Source organism: Peromyscus californicus, unplaced genomic scaffold (genome assembly GCF_007827085.1).
Source record: "Peromyscus californicus insignis strain IS unplaced genomic scaffold, ASM782708v3 Scaffold_22__1_contigs__length_63687245, whole genome shotgun sequence".
NCBI classification, from domain to species: Eukaryota; Metazoa; Chordata; class Mammalia; order Rodentia; family Cricetidae; genus Peromyscus; species Peromyscus californicus.
Genome location: NW_026294525.1, coordinates 6277451 through 6295259, shown reverse-complemented (window position 1 = coordinate 6295259; position 17809 = coordinate 6277451). Strand labels below are relative to the sequence as shown.

At 45.9% G+C, this 17809-nt stretch overlaps 1 protein-coding gene and 1 long non-coding RNA gene across 3 annotated transcripts in view; one reads left to right on the top strand and one right to left on the bottom strand.

Moving 5' to 3' along the window:
• The window catches only part of Pacrg (parkin coregulated), a 458018-nt gene extending 440411 nt beyond the window's left edge, over positions 1 to 17607 (top strand). The window contains exon 5 of one of the 2 annotated variants that reach the window (XM_052750836.1): positions 16946 to 17607. In XM_052750836.1, coding sequence (XP_052606796.1) covers positions 16946 to 17106 — 161 coding nt within the window. In that variant the 3' untranslated portion in view covers positions 17107 to 17607. Of the gene's footprint in view, positions 1 to 4047; positions 6536 to 16945 lie in introns of those variants that run through there. The other variant, XM_052750837.1, reaches the window with a different exon arrangement.
• Positions 6662 to 16676, bottom strand: LOC128118302 (uncharacterized). The gene is made up of 3 exons (XR_008221139.1): positions 10975 to 16676; positions 9950 to 10010; positions 6662 to 7628 (listed from the first exon to the last, which is right to left on the bottom strand). It is a non-coding gene; the product is annotated as an uncharacterized LOC128118302 (long non-coding RNA).
• Positions 17608 to 17809: the final 202 nt, after the last annotated feature.

Here is a 17809-nt window from a genome sequence, read left to right as displayed (position 1 = left end):
TGTTACAGCTGTCTGCACTGTCCCTTGCCTGAAGATAAATAGCAGACTTTCGTCTCCCCTGCTACTGGTCATTCAGAGCAAACGCTTAGTCTCAGCTTTGACCCTATCCAAGTTCAGCTTCCAACACCTCCTGTGCCATCTCTCTTTCTGACTCCTGGCCTTCAGCTCCTGCTTCCCAGACATCGGGAGCGCTAGTCCCAGACAACTTCTATCTTTGAAAGCACCTATATATTACAAAGCATAGCTATACCAACCCAAGGTTGCATCAATCGCAGTGTTAACAAATTAACACTTTTCACACCAGTCAAATTAACAATGGTGTTTACGTTCTCCTTAATAGACAGTCCAGTTAAAAGATAACCCCAAAGTCTGGAATGAAGGTAGTGGATTGCACACAAGGCTGGCCCAGAAGGTAGAGTGTTTGGACAGGCCAACTTCCTGGTCTCTGGGGTGACAGCAGATCTATCACCCATTTTGTCTCCTTGTAACCCCAGGCAGGCCATGTGGCTGCAACACTTGCTACCCCTGCCCCTGCTGTACAAGGCTTCCTACAGTAGAATGTCTAGACTCCCAAGACCCTCACATCGGCACTGCCTCTCTGAGCTGGAGATCTCTGTGAAACTGGAAACAAGTGGCCCAGACCTAAGGAGCCACCATCATACAGCACACTCTTGAGGTAGAAGTAAGTCTCAGTAACAGAAATGTGTGTGGGAACAGAGTTCCCCGGTGAAGAATGCTTCTAAGACTGGACCCAAACACGATGCCTCATAGAGGCTGTGGACAGTTGAAGAACAGGAGACCCCTATTGAGAGACTCTGGGGAAAGGCCAAGAAATCTGGTGAGGCCTTCGTCCAGGTCTCCATCTGAGTCCTGATGGTGTCATCACTGTCCTGACCTGACTTGGCAGGTGGTAAGATGCAATAGAGTCACTCTGCTCATCTGCCCAGTATCCTCAGAGTCATGAGCCTGCTCTGCAGGTGAATCTAGGAGGGGTGGACAAACTATCTGACCTCTCAGGGCAAAGTAGCAGTCCATGCGGACAGGTGCAGGCAGAGATCTGCACAGTGCTGTATGAAGTAGGAGAGCAACTCCCCCCTCATCCCAGAGACAGGGCAGACACAGGCTCTTCCCCTTCCTGCCTGGACATCCCACCCCTCCTCCAGTGTCAACACCAGGCAAGAGCCCTCACCCCCCCCCCCCCATTGTCTCATATAAAATTAGACCTACAATATGGATATTAACTACCACTTAGATATCATGCCTCAAAACACTAAAAAAGGAAATCGCCCTGCAAGCATTCAGCCCCACAGGAATGCCATAAGATAATGTCCACATAGCTTGAGGTCGCCACATCAGAGATCATGACAAAGCCCACATTTTCCTGTTGATTTATTACCACTGCAGTTCTCACAGTGAACCAGAAATCTGGGAAACCCGCTAATAGCAAAGTTCCTGAGGTTAGAAAAGTCAGGAGTTAGTGGCGGCACAAGACAGAGCCGTCTACCCTCAACCAGCCATCCGGCCACAGGTAGGAGAACAAGAACATTCACTTAGGCAGGCCTGCCATGGGTCTGAAGGCAGGAAGATGAAATTACTGAGTGTGAGCTTAAGCTAGAAACTGCTGGCACACAACGTCCTACAGCCAAGGACTGTCACGCCCTGGGCTGCACAGAGAAACCGCTGCCTAGTGACAGACAGTGCATCACATAGGTGATCACACCGTGTTTTCGGCCAATCCGATCATACTGCTCTTGAATCCAGCATGACCCAAGGATTCCATAGCTAGCTGTGTTTTAATACCACTGCAACCCTTTGAGATTGCAGAGTGAGACTATTTTATCAAATACTAGGGCAAAAAGTAGACTACATGCTGCTCACAGGGGTCTCTCCCTGTCCATCTGAGAGGAGAGTTACATTGTAGATAATCTGCCATAAGGTAGGAGCTGTATATCTGCAGTTGTAATGGCCAACATGTTTAGTGGCTTGCTACAGCATTAAAGACACAGCATGCAGATTCATTTATCATTGCCTCCATCCTTTGGGTGTGGTGTCAAGGCTGTTTCAGTCAGAGAGAATTAGTAGCAGGCTGTACGGGGCTGGGAGGCAGGGCCATGTGGGGTCAACAAGCCTACCTGCATCCCCTTGCCCACCCGCCAACCTATCATTTTATTTTCATGCTCTCCATGTCCCCACTCATCTAGGCAGAGTCCTGATTCAGAAGAAAGCAACTGGGTACACTAGACTCAAGGAATTTCAGGAGATAAAAATGTAGCTCAGGCAAATAAACATTCTTTATTCAAAAGTCTCAAACGTCAGCTTGTTCCACTTATCAGTACTTCCGAAGAGCTCTAGTGTCCATTCTCGTGCAAATCCAATTTTGCTGTGGCAAATTAAATGGTCACATTTTAATTTTCCTCCCCAGATTCTCTCTCATTCTCTCTCTCTCTCTCTCTCTCTCTCTCTCTCTCTCTCTCTCTCTCTCTCTCTCCTCCTATGTGTGTGTGTGTGTGTGTGTGTGTGTGTGTGTGTGTGTGTGCGCGCATGTGTGTCCTCAAAGCTGTGATTGGAGTTAGCAGAGCCCTGGACATTTGTGAGAACATTGCTAGGCGAACCCTAGGGTTCTGCCTTGAGACGTTTGGTGAATGTCCATTGCCACATTTAACTCGCCAATGTGGAAGCTGATAAAAGTTGATCGCCAGAGCTCTGAAAGCTATTTCAAGGTTATTTTTAACTGAGACACTTGTAAGGACTGGAGAGCATTAACTCTGTCCTGCTTACAGCAGTTAGCTCGGTTTAGCACAGCAGATTGCTTTGATTCATTCATTAAATATATAATTTTTTTGCATTAATTGAGCTCATTTGGTGAGAAATATTCCCACTCTATAAAATTTCTGGCTAATGGCTTGGAAATCTATTCAAATTCTGCACTCATAAATTCATTTCAGAACTTTCAAAGAGCTAGGTCCTTCAAGCAAGCTGAGATGCAGCCCACATACCCAAGCAAAGCCTAACCCACAGGAAGGCTGGGGCGGCACAACATGGATTTTTCATGTAAGCACAATCACCGAGTTTATCTATTTAATTTTTTAAAGTAGAACAAATTGTACATCATACCATACAAGTCTTTAGCTTTGGGCTTTGTGCCCCGGAAGCACAAAGGATTCACTCACACTGCACTGTTATACAGAATACAAGAGGCCTTGGGAGCTGAGTCCATTATTTAGATGGAAGTCTTTTCTTCATGTATTTATCTGTGTGTGCACGTGTGTGTGGGAGCATATGTATTCACACGTGTGTGGAAACTTGAGGATAACCACCCAGTTTCATTCCTCAGGTGCCTTCTGCCCCTATGCATTTCAGTCTTTTGAGGCGTTGCTCACTGGCCTGGGGCTCACAAGGCAAGCTCCCTAGACTGGCTGGTGAGCCCCAGGGATTCACCACCTCTGTCTCCTTAGGACTGCAAGAGCATGCCACCACACTTGGCTCTTTCTGCATGAGTTCTGGGGTGGGAATGGGGCAAACTCTGGTTCTCATGTTTGGAAGGGTGCAACTCTATGAACTAAGCCGTTTATCCAGCCCTAGATGAAAGTTCTAGGGACCATTACTTGTGAAATCAAATGATGGAGAACTCAGACTACCGGATTTGAGGATAACATTTGTTTGAAATCCAATGTCTCTCTCTTCACTTTTGTACCTCAATCACAGAGAAGAAAACAAAACCACAAAACCAAGGAATGGCTTATATATGGCCTCATTCATATTTTGTAGAAAGGAAAGATGATGCTAACCCCTGCCATTTAGGCTCACCTAGACAGTGCCCAGCGCCAGTCCACAAGTAGTTATAATTATCCCAGAAGCTCTGCATCGTTCTTGAGCAGCCATCTATAAGTTCTTCCAAACAACAACAACAACAACAACAAAATCACTTGTTTTGGTTTTCATCAAGCTGACTAGAAATGACCAGGTGGCTCTGGGAGAAGTTTAATCAAGCAAAACTTAAATATTAATTACAAGCTCCATATGAATCTAATGTTCTCTTCTTCCCAGAGCAAAGGCTGAGAACAACAAGGTCACTGGGGTAATCTGATTTCACTGTGGAAAAGGAGAGATTTTTCAGTGCTCGAAGTCAGCGTCCTCCTTCAGTCAACGTTTGCACAGGGCATGAGGGTCCCAGTGGGAGTCAGGAGGAACAGCATCCTGCAGGAAGACCATAGCCTCCCGTCTTCATGAAGACTGGAAACCCGGAACATTGGTTCAGAAACCTCCCCAGCACCTGTGGCTTGAGTGTGGCCCTTTGTGTGTGTTCTGAGAGCTATGGACAGGTCGGTCATCTCCCTGGAAGGTTCCCACTTCCTAACTTCCCACCTGGTCCTTTAGGCCTGTCTCTTAGAGCAGCAATGATCACTCCCATTTACACCGAAGGCCCTAAAAGTCTCTCATCTGCAGACCATACGAAGACACGTCAATCCTAATAAATGCTTATAAAGATGGGAAGATTACATGGGAAACTTACCATACAATCCCCTGCCCCATATTTACCATGGATCCATAGCACTGAGAAAAGTCCTTGAAACCAGCAGCCCTCCCTCATCTTGCCAGCCTGCTTGTGATGAAGTAAAGTGAGCATGACCATCCCTCTTACAGACGTGAGGATGAGACGTGCCAGTGCCCCCCAAGGGAGATGCTGTGGAAAATCCAGCTGCGGCAAGTCCTGTACCTGCTGACCCCCTCACCTGGGACCTTCCTGGGGTAATGTCACCTACCCTTTGCTGTACTGGGAAGGCAGTGTTCTTCAACCTTACAGCCAGCCTTCCTGTGGTGACAAGTGACACCTGGACCCTCCTGCAACTTTCCTGTTCTCTTTCTTACGTGTTGCAGAGTGCTGCTCTGTTCCTCCCTTTCGGGACCTCATTGTCACCTACGGCTCACCTCACTGCTCAGTCACCTCACCTGTCCAGACACCACTTCTCTTTCCCTTGGAGGGAAGCGACAGTACTGCTTGGCTCGCACAGCTGTTGTTTTAAAAGACCTACCGTGGGGAAGAGACACTGTGTTCTCGCTGTTCTTACTCCAGAGACAGCAGGTGGGGAGAAAGAAGCGACTGAGAGCCTCTAGGCCTCTAGGCTGAAATGATGCCCCAATACTGCAGAGGAACTGTGGGTGACTGTCCAGGCAGCCAGCTGTCTCTGTCATTCTAGATTTTTGGAAGTTGCTTACAATGCATTTCCTGTTGACTTAGGTAACATTATATCCTTCTGAAGTCTTTGATGTAGTTGAAGACTAGATGGCTATAATTATAATTTTCCTTAGTTATGATAAAAGATAAGTTAGATATGAAACTTTAGACTCACAAATATAGGATAGATAAAATATTTTCTTTACCTTTGTTAAATACAAATAGACTAGATATTGTAACTGTAATTCTTGCTTGATAACTGTTCTATTATATGTAATTTTACTATGTTAAAGTTAAAACCTTCCTTTTTGATTAGAAAGAAAAGGGGAAGTGCTGTGGGATATCTTTCTGTATGCTGTGAATGTGTGCTGCTCTGACTGGTTGGTAAATAAAACTGTTTGGCTTATGGCAAGGCAGCTTAGAGGCAGGCAGGAAATCCAGGAGAGAGACAGGAAGAAGAAAGGCAGAGGCAGAGGAGACGCCATCCCGCCATCCAGGGAGCAGCATGTAATGGCACACAAGTAAAGCCACAGAACATGTAGCAACATACAGATTAATAGAAATGGGCTGGGGCTGGAGAGACGGCTCAGCGGTCAAGAGCACGGCTGCTTTTTCAGAGGTCCTGAGTTCAATTCCCAGCAACCACATGGTGGCTCACAACCATCTCTACGGGGATCTGATGCCCTCTTCTAGAGTAAATACATACAGGCAATTAGAGCACTCATCCATAAAATAAATAAATAAAAGATCTTAGAAAAACATATAACAAAAAAAAAGAAAAAAGAAAAGAAAAAGAAATGGGCTTAGTTTATTTATAAGAGCTACCTAGCAAGAAAATTGAGCCATAGGTCATGGCCATGCAATTAATAATTAATATAAGCCTCTGTATGTTTATTTGAGGTCTGAGCGGTTGTGGGACTGGGTGGGACACAGAAAAACTTCCAGCTACAGAGAGCAGAGTGAGGCAGAGAATTTGTGACTCTCCACAACTTTCTCAATATGTCTACTCATTGAATCCTGTTGTCCAAGTAAGAAAAGAGATCATTTCTCACCTCCCAAGCTTGAACTCTGCTCACTTACTTCAATGGCTACAGACTCTCTAGATATCTTTATCCCAGACAGGGATAAACTGGTGAATTCACCCATTTTTTTTTCTCAGTATGACGTCTACAGGAAAACAGTCATTAATCAATGAAGACTCCAATTTGCCTTTTTTCTTGTCTTGACCAAATCATTTTCAACTGGACATGTAAAAAAGAAATGTGCTATATTAAGGACTAATAAGCCACATGGACATTGAAATTATGGACTCGAATAACATTTGGTATTGTGTCAACAAATAATTTGATTTTGACAGTGTTCTTTTGCTTAACTAGAATTAATTTTCTAAACATTTGTTCCCTTCAAGTTTTCTCAGAACTTGACTTAAAAACTGAACTTGATGTTGGCGGTATTTGTGAATTACTTTGAAGAACTGTATGCTGTTGTGATCATAGGAGCTGTCTGTTGAATAATGGTCATTTCACAGTGCTTCTCCAAAATCCTGCTGAAATGTAAAGAGCAGTATTAGGATGAAAAGACAAAAGGCCCATCCCTTTTTAAACACAGGCAGTGAGTAAGGTTGAAGAAAAGCAGCCTTCTCTGGAGTAAACAGCTGCAAAGTTACTGATAATTTTATTTTTAATTGAAAAAAATTTTTTTCATACAGTATATTCTGATCATGTTTTCCCCTTCTCCAGAACTCCTCTCAGATTCTCCCCATGTCCCCAATTACGGAGGCATTTTCCTAGACTGTGTTGCTTGGGCCTAGTGCCCTCTCCCATACACCAGAACTTCAAGAATTAAGCCTGTGCTTAATGACAGTTGTTTAGAAACATCTGTTGTCTAGGGGAGGAAGATTTAGGTATTGAACTGGCTGTTGGCCAAGACCCATGGTGGTTTCAGTTCCACAAGTGACCGGCGACTACTCAGCACACACTCAGCAGCCTCCCGCTTTTGTCCCCAGCTTTGGAGTCAGGGAGAGGCAGAGAGTGGGACACCCAGCTTCAGTGTCAGGGACAGGCAGAGAGTGGGACCCCCAGCTGGGCACCCAGGGTTTGCTTCAAAGCTTTTATCTTCAGAGGAAAGAGACCTTGTGAATTTCATTAATGTCAACAAGATCTGAGAAGATTGAAGGATTTAAGCCCTTGGGCATCTGCAGCATGCCAGCTGCTTTGGTTATTAAAAGTTTTTGGTTGCAAAACTATCCCAGCTTTGATTCATACACCCCAAACCAAGACTTTGGAAATATCCATTGCAGAGTCATCCTTCAGGGTACAGTCTCCAACGGGATGCAAAGTCTGTGGAAGAAGCAGTGCCTGGGTGTGGCCTCTGGCACAGAAACAATGAGAGTTCCCAAAGGGATGACACATAGCCATGATTAAAGGGGTAAAGATCAGTTCCTTCCAAGTGCCTACAATGCAAAAAAAAAAAAAAAAAAAAAAAAAAAAACAGTAATTTTTTAAAAAGTGAAAGGCAGCATTTCTTGAAGGTTCTGAAAGCAGTTAACCTCAACCATTGCCCCAAAGCCAACTCCCCTTACTCAGTGTGGGGAAGTGAAATTTGCCCCAGTTCCCTGGGCACTTCCTTGCTTCTGTATCCCCCCACCTTCAGAGAAGGTCAGACCAGGACTCACAGTGATCTCCCCCATAATTATCCAAACTCCAGAGAAGGACATCTTCTCATTCTAGAACAGAGAAAGCTATTCATATAACGGAAACCAAACTGACATCAAATAAAGAGTGACTTCTGCCAAAAACAAATTTTGATACTTTAGTTATTGAAATGTTTCTAACAGATAAACATATTTGTGTGCATCTCTCTTCTCTTCCTTCATAATTGGAATTAAAAGAGGAAGGAACTCAGCTACACCTAGTCATTCCAGCATTCAGGAGGCTGAGGGAAGAGAATCAATAAGCCTCAGAGTTCAAAACCAGCCTTGGATTTGTCAGTGTGTGTGTGTGTGTGTGTGTGTGTGTGTGTGTGTGTGTGTGTGTGTAGTTTTTATTTGCATTTCCATGATGGCAGAAATATTGCAGGTTTTTACGAATACCTCACAACAATTTGTATGTCATCTTTTGAGAACTCTGTTTAGTTCCATGTCCTATTTTTTAATTGGGTTGTTTGTTTTCTTGATGTTTGCTTTGCTTAGTCCTTTTACTATTTTAGACGCTATTCACACATGGATGTGTAGCTGGAAAGATGTATTCCCATTCTACAGGCTGCCTCTTCATTCAATTAACGGTGTCATTTACTGTACAGCAGCTTTTGGCTCTCAGGAGATCCCATTTGTCAGCTGTTGGTCTTAATACCTAAACTACCAGGGTTCTGTTTGGAAAGGCAGGCCTTTTCTTTGCCTGTAAGTTGAAGCACATCCTCTGTGTTCTCCTCTGTCAGATTCTAGGCATTGGGTCTTAGGCTAGGATCCCTGATCCATTCGTAGTTGAGTTTTGTTTGGGGTGAGAGAGAAGAATCTACTTATGTTCTTCCACCTGCAGCCATCCGGTTTGAGCAGCACCATTTGCTGAGGATACATCTTCTGTCCAGGGTGTAAAATGCTGGCTTCCTTGTCCAAATCAGGAGGATGTAGGTCTGTGGACTTACCTGTGGGCCCTCAGTTCTATTCCATTGGTTGTTGTGTCCATTCTTATGCCAGTCTCAGGCTGTTTTATTACTATAGTTCTGTAGTATGATTGAAATCTGGGGTTGTGATATCTCCAGCGCTGCTTTTATTGTTCAGGGTGGTTTAGGCTATCCTCGGTCTTTTGTGTTTCCATGTGACATTTAAGATGATTTCTTCAATTTCCGTGAAGACTCATGTTGAGTTTTGATGGGGATTGAGTTGAGTCTGGGAATTGCTTTAGATAGAACGGCCATTTTCACAATAGTAATCCTACCAATCCATGCACCTGGAAGATCTTTCCTCTTCTGGTAACTTTTCAACGTTTTCAGTGTCTTAAAGTTTTCATTGTACTGCTTGGATTTGTTTGTTTGTTTGTTGTTGTTGTTATTTTTTGGTTTTGCTGTTGTAAATGGCATTATTGCCCCAACTACAAATGCCGGCAGGAATGTAGGACAGGGGAACACACATTCACTGCTAGTAGGAGTGTAAACTGTGTATCACTGTGCAAGTTCCTCAAAAAGCTGGAAATAGATCTGTCACATGATCCAGCTGAACTACTCTTGAGTATGTTTCCAACATTCTCTAAATCCTCGTAGAGAGCACTTGCTTATGCCTGTTCACTTCTGCTCTAGTCACAATAGCCAGGAAGTGGAAACAGCCTAGATGTCTATCAACAACTGAATGGATAATGAAAATACAGTACATGAGCACAATGGAACATTATTCAGATATTAAGAAAAATGACATTAAGAAATTCACAGGTAAGTGAATGGCGCTGGAAACAGCTATTCTGACTGAAGTAACCCAGACTCAGAAAGACAAACATCACATTTTCTCTCATCTGTGGATGTTATCTTGATCTTTAAATATGTGTGTTTCGTATCTAACACATAACATAGTCCATATGGAATACCCATCGAGGTCAGGAAACTAGTAAGGGGACATGGGAAAGGGGGTTCTCAAGGGAGGGGAGATAGATTGTGCTGGTTTAAAGGGGAGGGTGAGATAATGGGTCAGGGAGGGTTAAATGCGGTGGGAGGGCAGGTAGCAGAGATCTTAGGCCCTAAGACCTTACTTAAGTCCTAAAACAGAGAAATCATGCTGATACTCACCAGGATGCTTCATCTCTGTTGGCTAGTTTTTCCATAGTGCTGAAGGGTGCTGTGCATTCTCCTGGAGGAGAAAGTCTGTATCAACCTTATCCGTCTGTGAGTCCTGCAAGCTACAGTAATGACTGCTCTGGCAAGACATGCCCACTGGTGCAATGGTGGTGCAAATGTCATGGGATTAATTAATCAATCAATCAATTAATTAATTAATCCACTTTCTGATTGGATTTAAGGCCCACTTCATACAATGGATAAGGAGAAACTCCCAGTGTAAAGCTGGGAGGTAGACAGGAAGTCCTATCCCTAACTGAGGAGTCTGCACATGCAAGTGTGTGCATGTGTGTGTGTGTGTGTGTGTGTGTGTGTGTGTGTGTGTGTGTGTGAGTATCTGTGTGACTGTGTGAGTGTGTGTGTGAGTGTGAGTATCTGTGTGAGTGTGTGTGTGAGTGTGAGTATGTGTATGACTATGTGAGTGTGTGTATGTGTGTGTGTGAGTGTGTGTGTGTGTGTGTGTGTGTGTTTTAAAGAGGACACAAAATAGGGTAGGTAGGGAAGGGGCTGGACCTGAGAGGAGCTAGAAGGGAAGGGATAAATATGATCAAAGTCCACTGAATGAAATTCTCAAAGAATTAATAAACTAAATAATAAATAATATCCTAGGCAACATAATGAGATCCCATCTCAAAAGAAAGGAAAAATGACTCAAAACCCACCTTTTCTAAATTCATAAACATTACATTATCTTATTATTATTAGAATGGCATTTTTTAATATTGGGAGTTATCATTTAAATAAACTTCTTTTAAAAAGTTGGGTTTTACTTCACTAAACTTGATACCCCCTTAAGTAGCAGTTATCACAAACAGGAAATTGCCATTCTGGCCTTCTCAATCTTCCAATGGTAAACCCAGCAAGCCTGGAGCAAAGTACCACTTAGAACCTGCATAGAACAGAAACTCTACCGTGGTTCGGTGTCCAAAAGAAACATCTCTGATACTGACATTTGCTACAACGTCTGCCTGGCTTACCTGCAGAGGCCTGCACCTGGGCCCTGGGCGCTCTTCATCTCCTGATGACGTCACCTCAAGCCACTAAAGGAGGAGGGCAGCTCCTTTAACTGTGGCTGGTGCCACAAGAAACAAACAAACAAAGAAGTGAAATCACAAGTCTTTGTCTTTTTCTTTTATTGGATTTCACTATTGCCTAGACTGGCCTTGAACTCATAATCCTGCTGTCTCCCCCTCTATTTCTTGAGCACTGGAATTACAGGTGCATGCCACCACATCCAGACAGGTCACAGGGACTTTTGAGTTGGTTGAGAACCGGATGAATGCCTTTTCTGATCCAGAATCAGTTGCATTTGTTCTGCTGGTGCATTTTAAATTCTGCTTCGCGTCACTTCAGCAAGCTCACCCAGCCACAGCGGATGGGAGTCCTTGCTGGACACCGAGTATGCCACTCGGGGCCTCGGTGTTCGAGGGCACTCTGGCAGTTTGCTTCATGTTGATGAACACGCCCTCCCTGGGGAAAGCTTCGATCTGGATTTGGCCTGGGGACACGTTCAAGCACTCTGTATTTCAAAGCTCACTTTGCAGCTGCCTTTCAGCCTCTGCTGTGCGAGAGCCAGTCTGCCTCTGTGACTGGTGCTGCCCAGGGCGAAGGCCAGCTTGGATCTGCGTGCTTACTCCTCTCTCTATCCCTGGTATACTTCTGATTTCTTCAGTTACTTAAAGGGCTACCCAGTGCTTGGAAGGCAACACCAATCTCCTTCATTATTAGGCTTGAGTTATATAAATCCAGAAATTTCTACAAGTTAGCAAGTTGGGCAAGGAGAGATTGGGGAACAAGAGTCTAGGTATCATCGCCACCTGCCCTCATCCAGAATTTTGTTCTTGTTTCCTTTTAGCATTTTTATTATGTTTATTTTTATTTTCAATTTTAGTTTTTTGACGTGTGAAGGTAAATGTGTGCCGTGGAGGTCAGAGGACAGCTTGTGGAAGTCAGTTCTCTCTTTGCATCCTGCGGATCCCAGGAACTGAACTCAGGTCATCGGGGGATTGGTGGCCAGTGAGCCTTCTCGCCACCCCTGCGCCCCCCACCTTCTTCTCCTGACCCTCACAGAGTGTGAGGCATCGCCTGACTGGCCATTGCAGGCCCAAAGGGGGAGGTGGGCAGGCGATGCCTTTGTCATCTTCTCCGGTGACACTGCTCCCAGCCAGGCCATCTTGTCCCCTCCTGAGGGCCACACTGCTGCAGCCTCAGGCCGTGACGTGTCAGAGTTACCGAAGGTGAAGGGAGCTCCTTCCCTAGGGTGGGGCTGTTCATTACCTTAGTCGTGCCAGAAAGAGCTGACAGAGTTCGTGCCTTTGGTGTGTTGGTGAAAGACCTGGAGCAAGCCTCTATTTGGGTCCTGTACGTTTGTCCTGACCTAAAGAAGGCTTTTATTTCCGGGTAACGGGGGCTGTGACTGTTCACGAGACTCTTTCCATTCACCATTACAGAGTATTTCCAAAAACAGCATGCAAAGCAGACAAACCCAAATCTGAATCGAACTCTCTCTCAGCCAGGTAGCCATCCACACATCCTCATGGCTTTTCCCTTGGGCACCCAGCGAAAACAAGCGGGGCAGAGTTCTCTCAGAGCACACATCCAGTGGACGGCAAAAGGACACCAACCAGAAGACAGTGAGGTCGGGGTTCACGAGTGGCGTGTGTTCCCACGGGGGCTGGTTCATCTGTCCTGTACGAAGAGCAGCCCTAGGAGAGTTCCTCACCCAGCTGGTGAGCTCCCCCCACCCCACACACACCCCAACCCCGGGCAAGGGCCCGATGTCTTCTCATGTCCCTTCGTCCTGCCAGGCCCAGCAGAGCTTTCCCTGTGCACAAAGAACACCCTGTAACAGTAGCTGCCGTCGCCGCCAAGGCCAAGGGTGGGCTCAGGCCCAAGGAGCAAGGCTTCAAAGGCGATCCCAAACCTGGCTTCAGAAGAACGTGCTCGCTCCAGCAAAGCTGGCCTTCCTTCCTGCCTTGAACGTCTTGCTTCTGATTGTGCTCCTTTGTGTGTGTGTAATAGTGGCAACTAAATAAAACAAAAGAATGAGGTTCCTACCATCTAGAAGTTAAAATCACACTGGAGGTATTTTATCAAAATTCTGCGTGATCCCCGTCTGCTGCTGGCCAGCGTCCACCAAGTTGCAGATATCTGTGTGAAATGTAAATGTGTCTTACGTAACTGCCCTTTGCCGTGGCCCTCCGTGAAGGGTTAGCCGCTCCTCAGGCACAAACTGAGTTCTTTCACCAGGAAGATGCCATCCGTGAGCACATAGGAAGTACACACCTGTCTTGTTCTGACCTGAAGAAGAACGAGAGGTAGAATCCGAGAGGTAGAATCCGGGGCAAGATCATTTCAAAGGGATTAGCGAGGAGAGGGCTTTTGAATGCCTTTAATCCTGAAGCAGATTGCTCAGATAACCAAAGAGTCAACATTCAAAGTGCTAAACGCAGTTCAAATAACTTGGAACTGGGAACTACCTTAAGGAGGTCGTCGCCTGCCTCCTGCATGCCAGCATCTCTAAGAACATTCCCCATCCCTTGTTCAACTATTTGCATGTCATTCTCACGGGGCACAAAGTCTGGCTTATGCCCTCCATATGTGCCCTACCTGTTTAGCTATAAATGAAAGTTATCTTTTCCATCATCAGTGTCCCTTCCAAGCCATCTGAACACAGACTCCCCGCTTCCTACACTGAAACTCCATCTTCCTAACCAGAACTGACAATTGTAAATAACCACCTGGTGGATGTTGTTGTTGTTATTGTTGTTTTAAGTGTCCTATCCTCACAAATATATTTTCCAGTGGCATTGTCTGCATTTAAAGCAGGGAGCTCAAAGGAGTCACCTCCATTCCTGCTTCTCAAGACACTGAGAACAGTGCAGTTTCAAAATGGAGATCACATCAGCACCTGCCCATCAACACAGTGCGACATTAACCTGCCCTGTCGTCATTGCAGCATGCAAAACAAGTCGCAGGCTCTTGATTTTTGTTTTGCCTTTTGGTCTTCCTCTGCCCCCATGATACACATTCTGCAACCACAAAACAGTGCAACTCCAACTGCCTTCTGAACAAACAACTTCTATTCTGCTCTGTCCTTTTATCATTGGGGTTGCTACACAGTGCAAAACAGAAAGAAGCCACTGAGCTACTCCTCCAGTTAAATACTTTTTAGGAAGTAAGAACATGGAATAAAGTGTTGCTTGTCGCTGCTGCGTTCTGAAAGGGAGTGAAAAACAGGGTGTGTTGAGTTCCCCATTGTGCGCAGACTTCCCAAACTCCCTCAGCTCCATCGGGAAAATGTGCCTGTCCTGTGACCCATTCAGTCCTTGACCTTTTGGACACAACAAAAGGCGCTATTTACCAGTGGTTGATACATGGATCTTTGTCTAGCAGGAGCTGTATCAAGGCTGTCACAGCCATGCATCACCAACGTTATTTCCCAGGTGTCTCTGGGGCAGAGGGTGCTGCAGGTTCGACCGTCCGAGGCAAATAGAGCCTGCCAAGTTCTCCCTAACTATGTGAGAGACCACGAGCTGATACTGAGAAGCAATGTCATTTGGGAGGAAGAAGGACACAGAGAATGGCCGGAGGCACCCTGGGGCATTCTTCCCACTCAAGATGGACTCCTCGGACATTGACTTCATTCCTAAGGCTACACTTGCTCTTAGCCATCAGCCTTATCATACAGCATCCCCTGTCCTATAGCTTGGCCTGACTCTTTTGGGACCTTGTTTCCTGGTCCCCTTCTGACTTTGTTTAGGACCATTTTTTTTTCCACACACCTCCATCGAACAGCAGCCACACCCGCCTCTGCCAACCCCCACATCTTCTTTCACTCCTTCTCTTCCAGTTCAACTCAGGGACCCTCTCCTCCGGACAGCCCCTCATGTTCTCCATGCCGTGGCCATTCCTGACTGTACCCTCTCGTCTCAGGATGCACCATGTCAGTCTTTAATGATGATGATGATAATGGTATTATTTATGCTTTCTGATATTATTTATGCTTTCTTCAAAATTATGACGAGAGTCTTTGCAATGCTTCTCTCTTGATGATAAATATTCTCTCCACACTGTAAATACTGTTTGGAACAATGTTCATGAATGTGTTCCATATGTTTGACATTTTGAATAACCAGCCACTTTATGAGTCAGACTTTAAATGGACTTAAATCTAGTTCACAATGTGATGGAAAGGGGTCCACCATGGGGGGACAAATCACCTAATTATATTCGGTTTTATAAACCATTGTAAGTTCACTTTATGGAATAAATTAATATGTGTCACAGTTGGAAGACTGTTTTTGCAGATTTGGTGTATTTCTACCTGCCTTCACTCCTGCCAACCAAACCGATCAGAATGGCAATCTGTTTTTTCTGTATCATCTAAGACAGTGGTGTTCTTCTAGGAAGTTTCTGGGGAGACATTAAGTGAAAGAAGTGTCTGTCTGTGTTGTGTGGGACTGTCATTGTTATCTTTGCTCTGGTCTGAACCATTACCCAATCTTTTTGATTTGTCCCAGCATAACTGGGGATAAGAAGTGTGAAGCATCACTGTAACCTCCACTACTCTTACATTCCAGCGGGGCAAACATTTGAAGCCTGTGTTTGCAGTGTGGATGAATAAGCCCTTCCTCTGTGAGGTGCAAGTTTTCAGGCTGGCTTGTGCTCCCTCACCCCGTGGCATCCGCTGGCCTGAGCTCACATCTGCATCCCTCTGGCTCCTCGAAGCCCAGCTTGTTGCCCTTTCCGGTGTCACCAGGCAATGTGAGCTGCTTCTCCAGAGGCAATAACGTCTCCCTTCTAGGGACAGTGACACTAAAGCCCTTGGAAATCTGTGGATGCAGCAGAAAGTGTGCAATCACTGTGTAGAAGTGTTAGAGTCTGGAGGGTGCACAGGGGGTGTCCTTCTGTCAGAACTGTGGTTCTCCGGACATCTCACAGTCTAGGCTATCAGGAACCTTTCACCCGAGTAGCTGTAGCCTGAGCTTATTGAGTGGGAGGTCTGAGGTGCAGGTTCAAGGCTTGCCAAGGACATCTAGACTTGCTTCCTTCCTGACACCAGTAAGACAGTCACAGTGGCTAGCTGCAGGCTGGGAGAGGCTGGGCAGCAGTCAGGCCTCCCTGGACTTGCAAGCTACGGCACCGACACCAGTAAGACAGTCACAGTGGCTAGCTGCAGGCTGGGAGAGGCTGGGCAGCAGTCAGGCCTCCCTGGACTTGCAAGCTACGGCACCGGCAGCAGCACTAAGCCCTGGTATGCCAGGACCCTAAGATCGGTCATCAGATATCATGTCATTCTGGAGCACATAAACAGCAAAGTGCTGGGAGTAATTGCAGGACTCTGGGGTCCCTAATCCTCAAGAGCGAGACTTCACCATGTGCACAAAGCAGCAGAGGCACAAGGCACAGCTCTAAGCTGAACCTGTCTTTCTCCTGCCCCTTGTGAGCCGTGTGAGACCGCCTGCCTGCTCTGACCGTAGACAGTTCCCAAGACCCAAGGGAACACTCTGTGATCAGTGGACAAAGAGATCTTCTGACTGGAAAGGGGGCTCATCACATGATCCTCTCACTTTGTTTCTTTATTTTAGATTAATTTTCACCAGCTCTGCCCTGGGATTTGGTGTTTTTTTCTTGTTTGTTTGATGGGTTGGTTGGTTGGCTTTTTAAAAGAAGGAATCTTATTATGTAGCCCAGGTTAGTCTCAAACTCATGGTGATCCTCCTGCCTCAGCTTGGTGATGCGAGTATCTCAGGCATGGCATCACCATCATATGAGGTTTGGTACTTTTGTGACGTTTCCACCAGCCTCAAGTTTCAGCAAGATAACGTGAAGGCGTTGCCTGCCAGTGTCTCCTAACAGGCCCTCGGGAAATGCCTGGCCTGCGGGGTGGGACGCCGGGGCCGCTGCCTGGAAATGACCGCCTCTTTGTTTTTTTGCCTGAACCAGTGAACTCCGGAGACGGCATCGACTACAGCCAGCAGAAGAGGGAGAACATTGGCGACCTGATCCAGGAGACGCTGGAAGCCTTCGAGCGCTACGGAGGGGAGGATGCCTTCATCAACATCAAGTACATGGTACCCACCTACGAGTCGTGCTTGCTGAACTGACAGGGCAGCCGCAGGAGGGGCCTCCCCCAGTGCCACCGCCATCCGTCCCCGCTGCTCCTAGCATCTCATTACTTGTGACTTCTACAGCTCTTTCTCTACAGCTGCAAGCCTAGTGGCTTCTGGGCCATCAGACTGTTAGCCCCATTGAGAGCAAGGCTTTCTGATACATAAATAGTGCCTGTTTCTTCGATTACAATAGTGTACTGTGCTTATTTTTTCCACGAGGAGAATTGCTTCTTTATCCAGCTCAGATGGAGGCAGGAGTCCGAGTTAAACCTTCCGTTGCATAGACAATAAAACTATAATTTTCATATGCGATTCAGCAATGGCTGTGCTGTGTCTGCCTGCCCTGAGGGTGATATCGGGGGGCTGTAAGGAAGAGTTTGTGCTGACTGCTTAATAGGTGTTTGTCAAGGAAGAGAAGCATCACTCCAGCGGTGCCTCTCCAGCAGCCGTGTGGAATAATGTGCTTTGACATTCAATAAAACTGTTGAATCTGTATTCCAATTATAACAGGAAATGTTTGCAGCCTGTTATAACCTCAGCTATAACTGTAATTAATGTTTCTGGCCAACCAGTGATCTGGGCTTCAGAGCCTTTGCAGTTCGTATTTGGGTGCAGGTGAGATGTCTGGGGGAGGGTCTGGAGTCAAGAGTTAGGTGAGAAATGTTACGTTTGCATCACAGTTCTAAGGAGAGAGCTG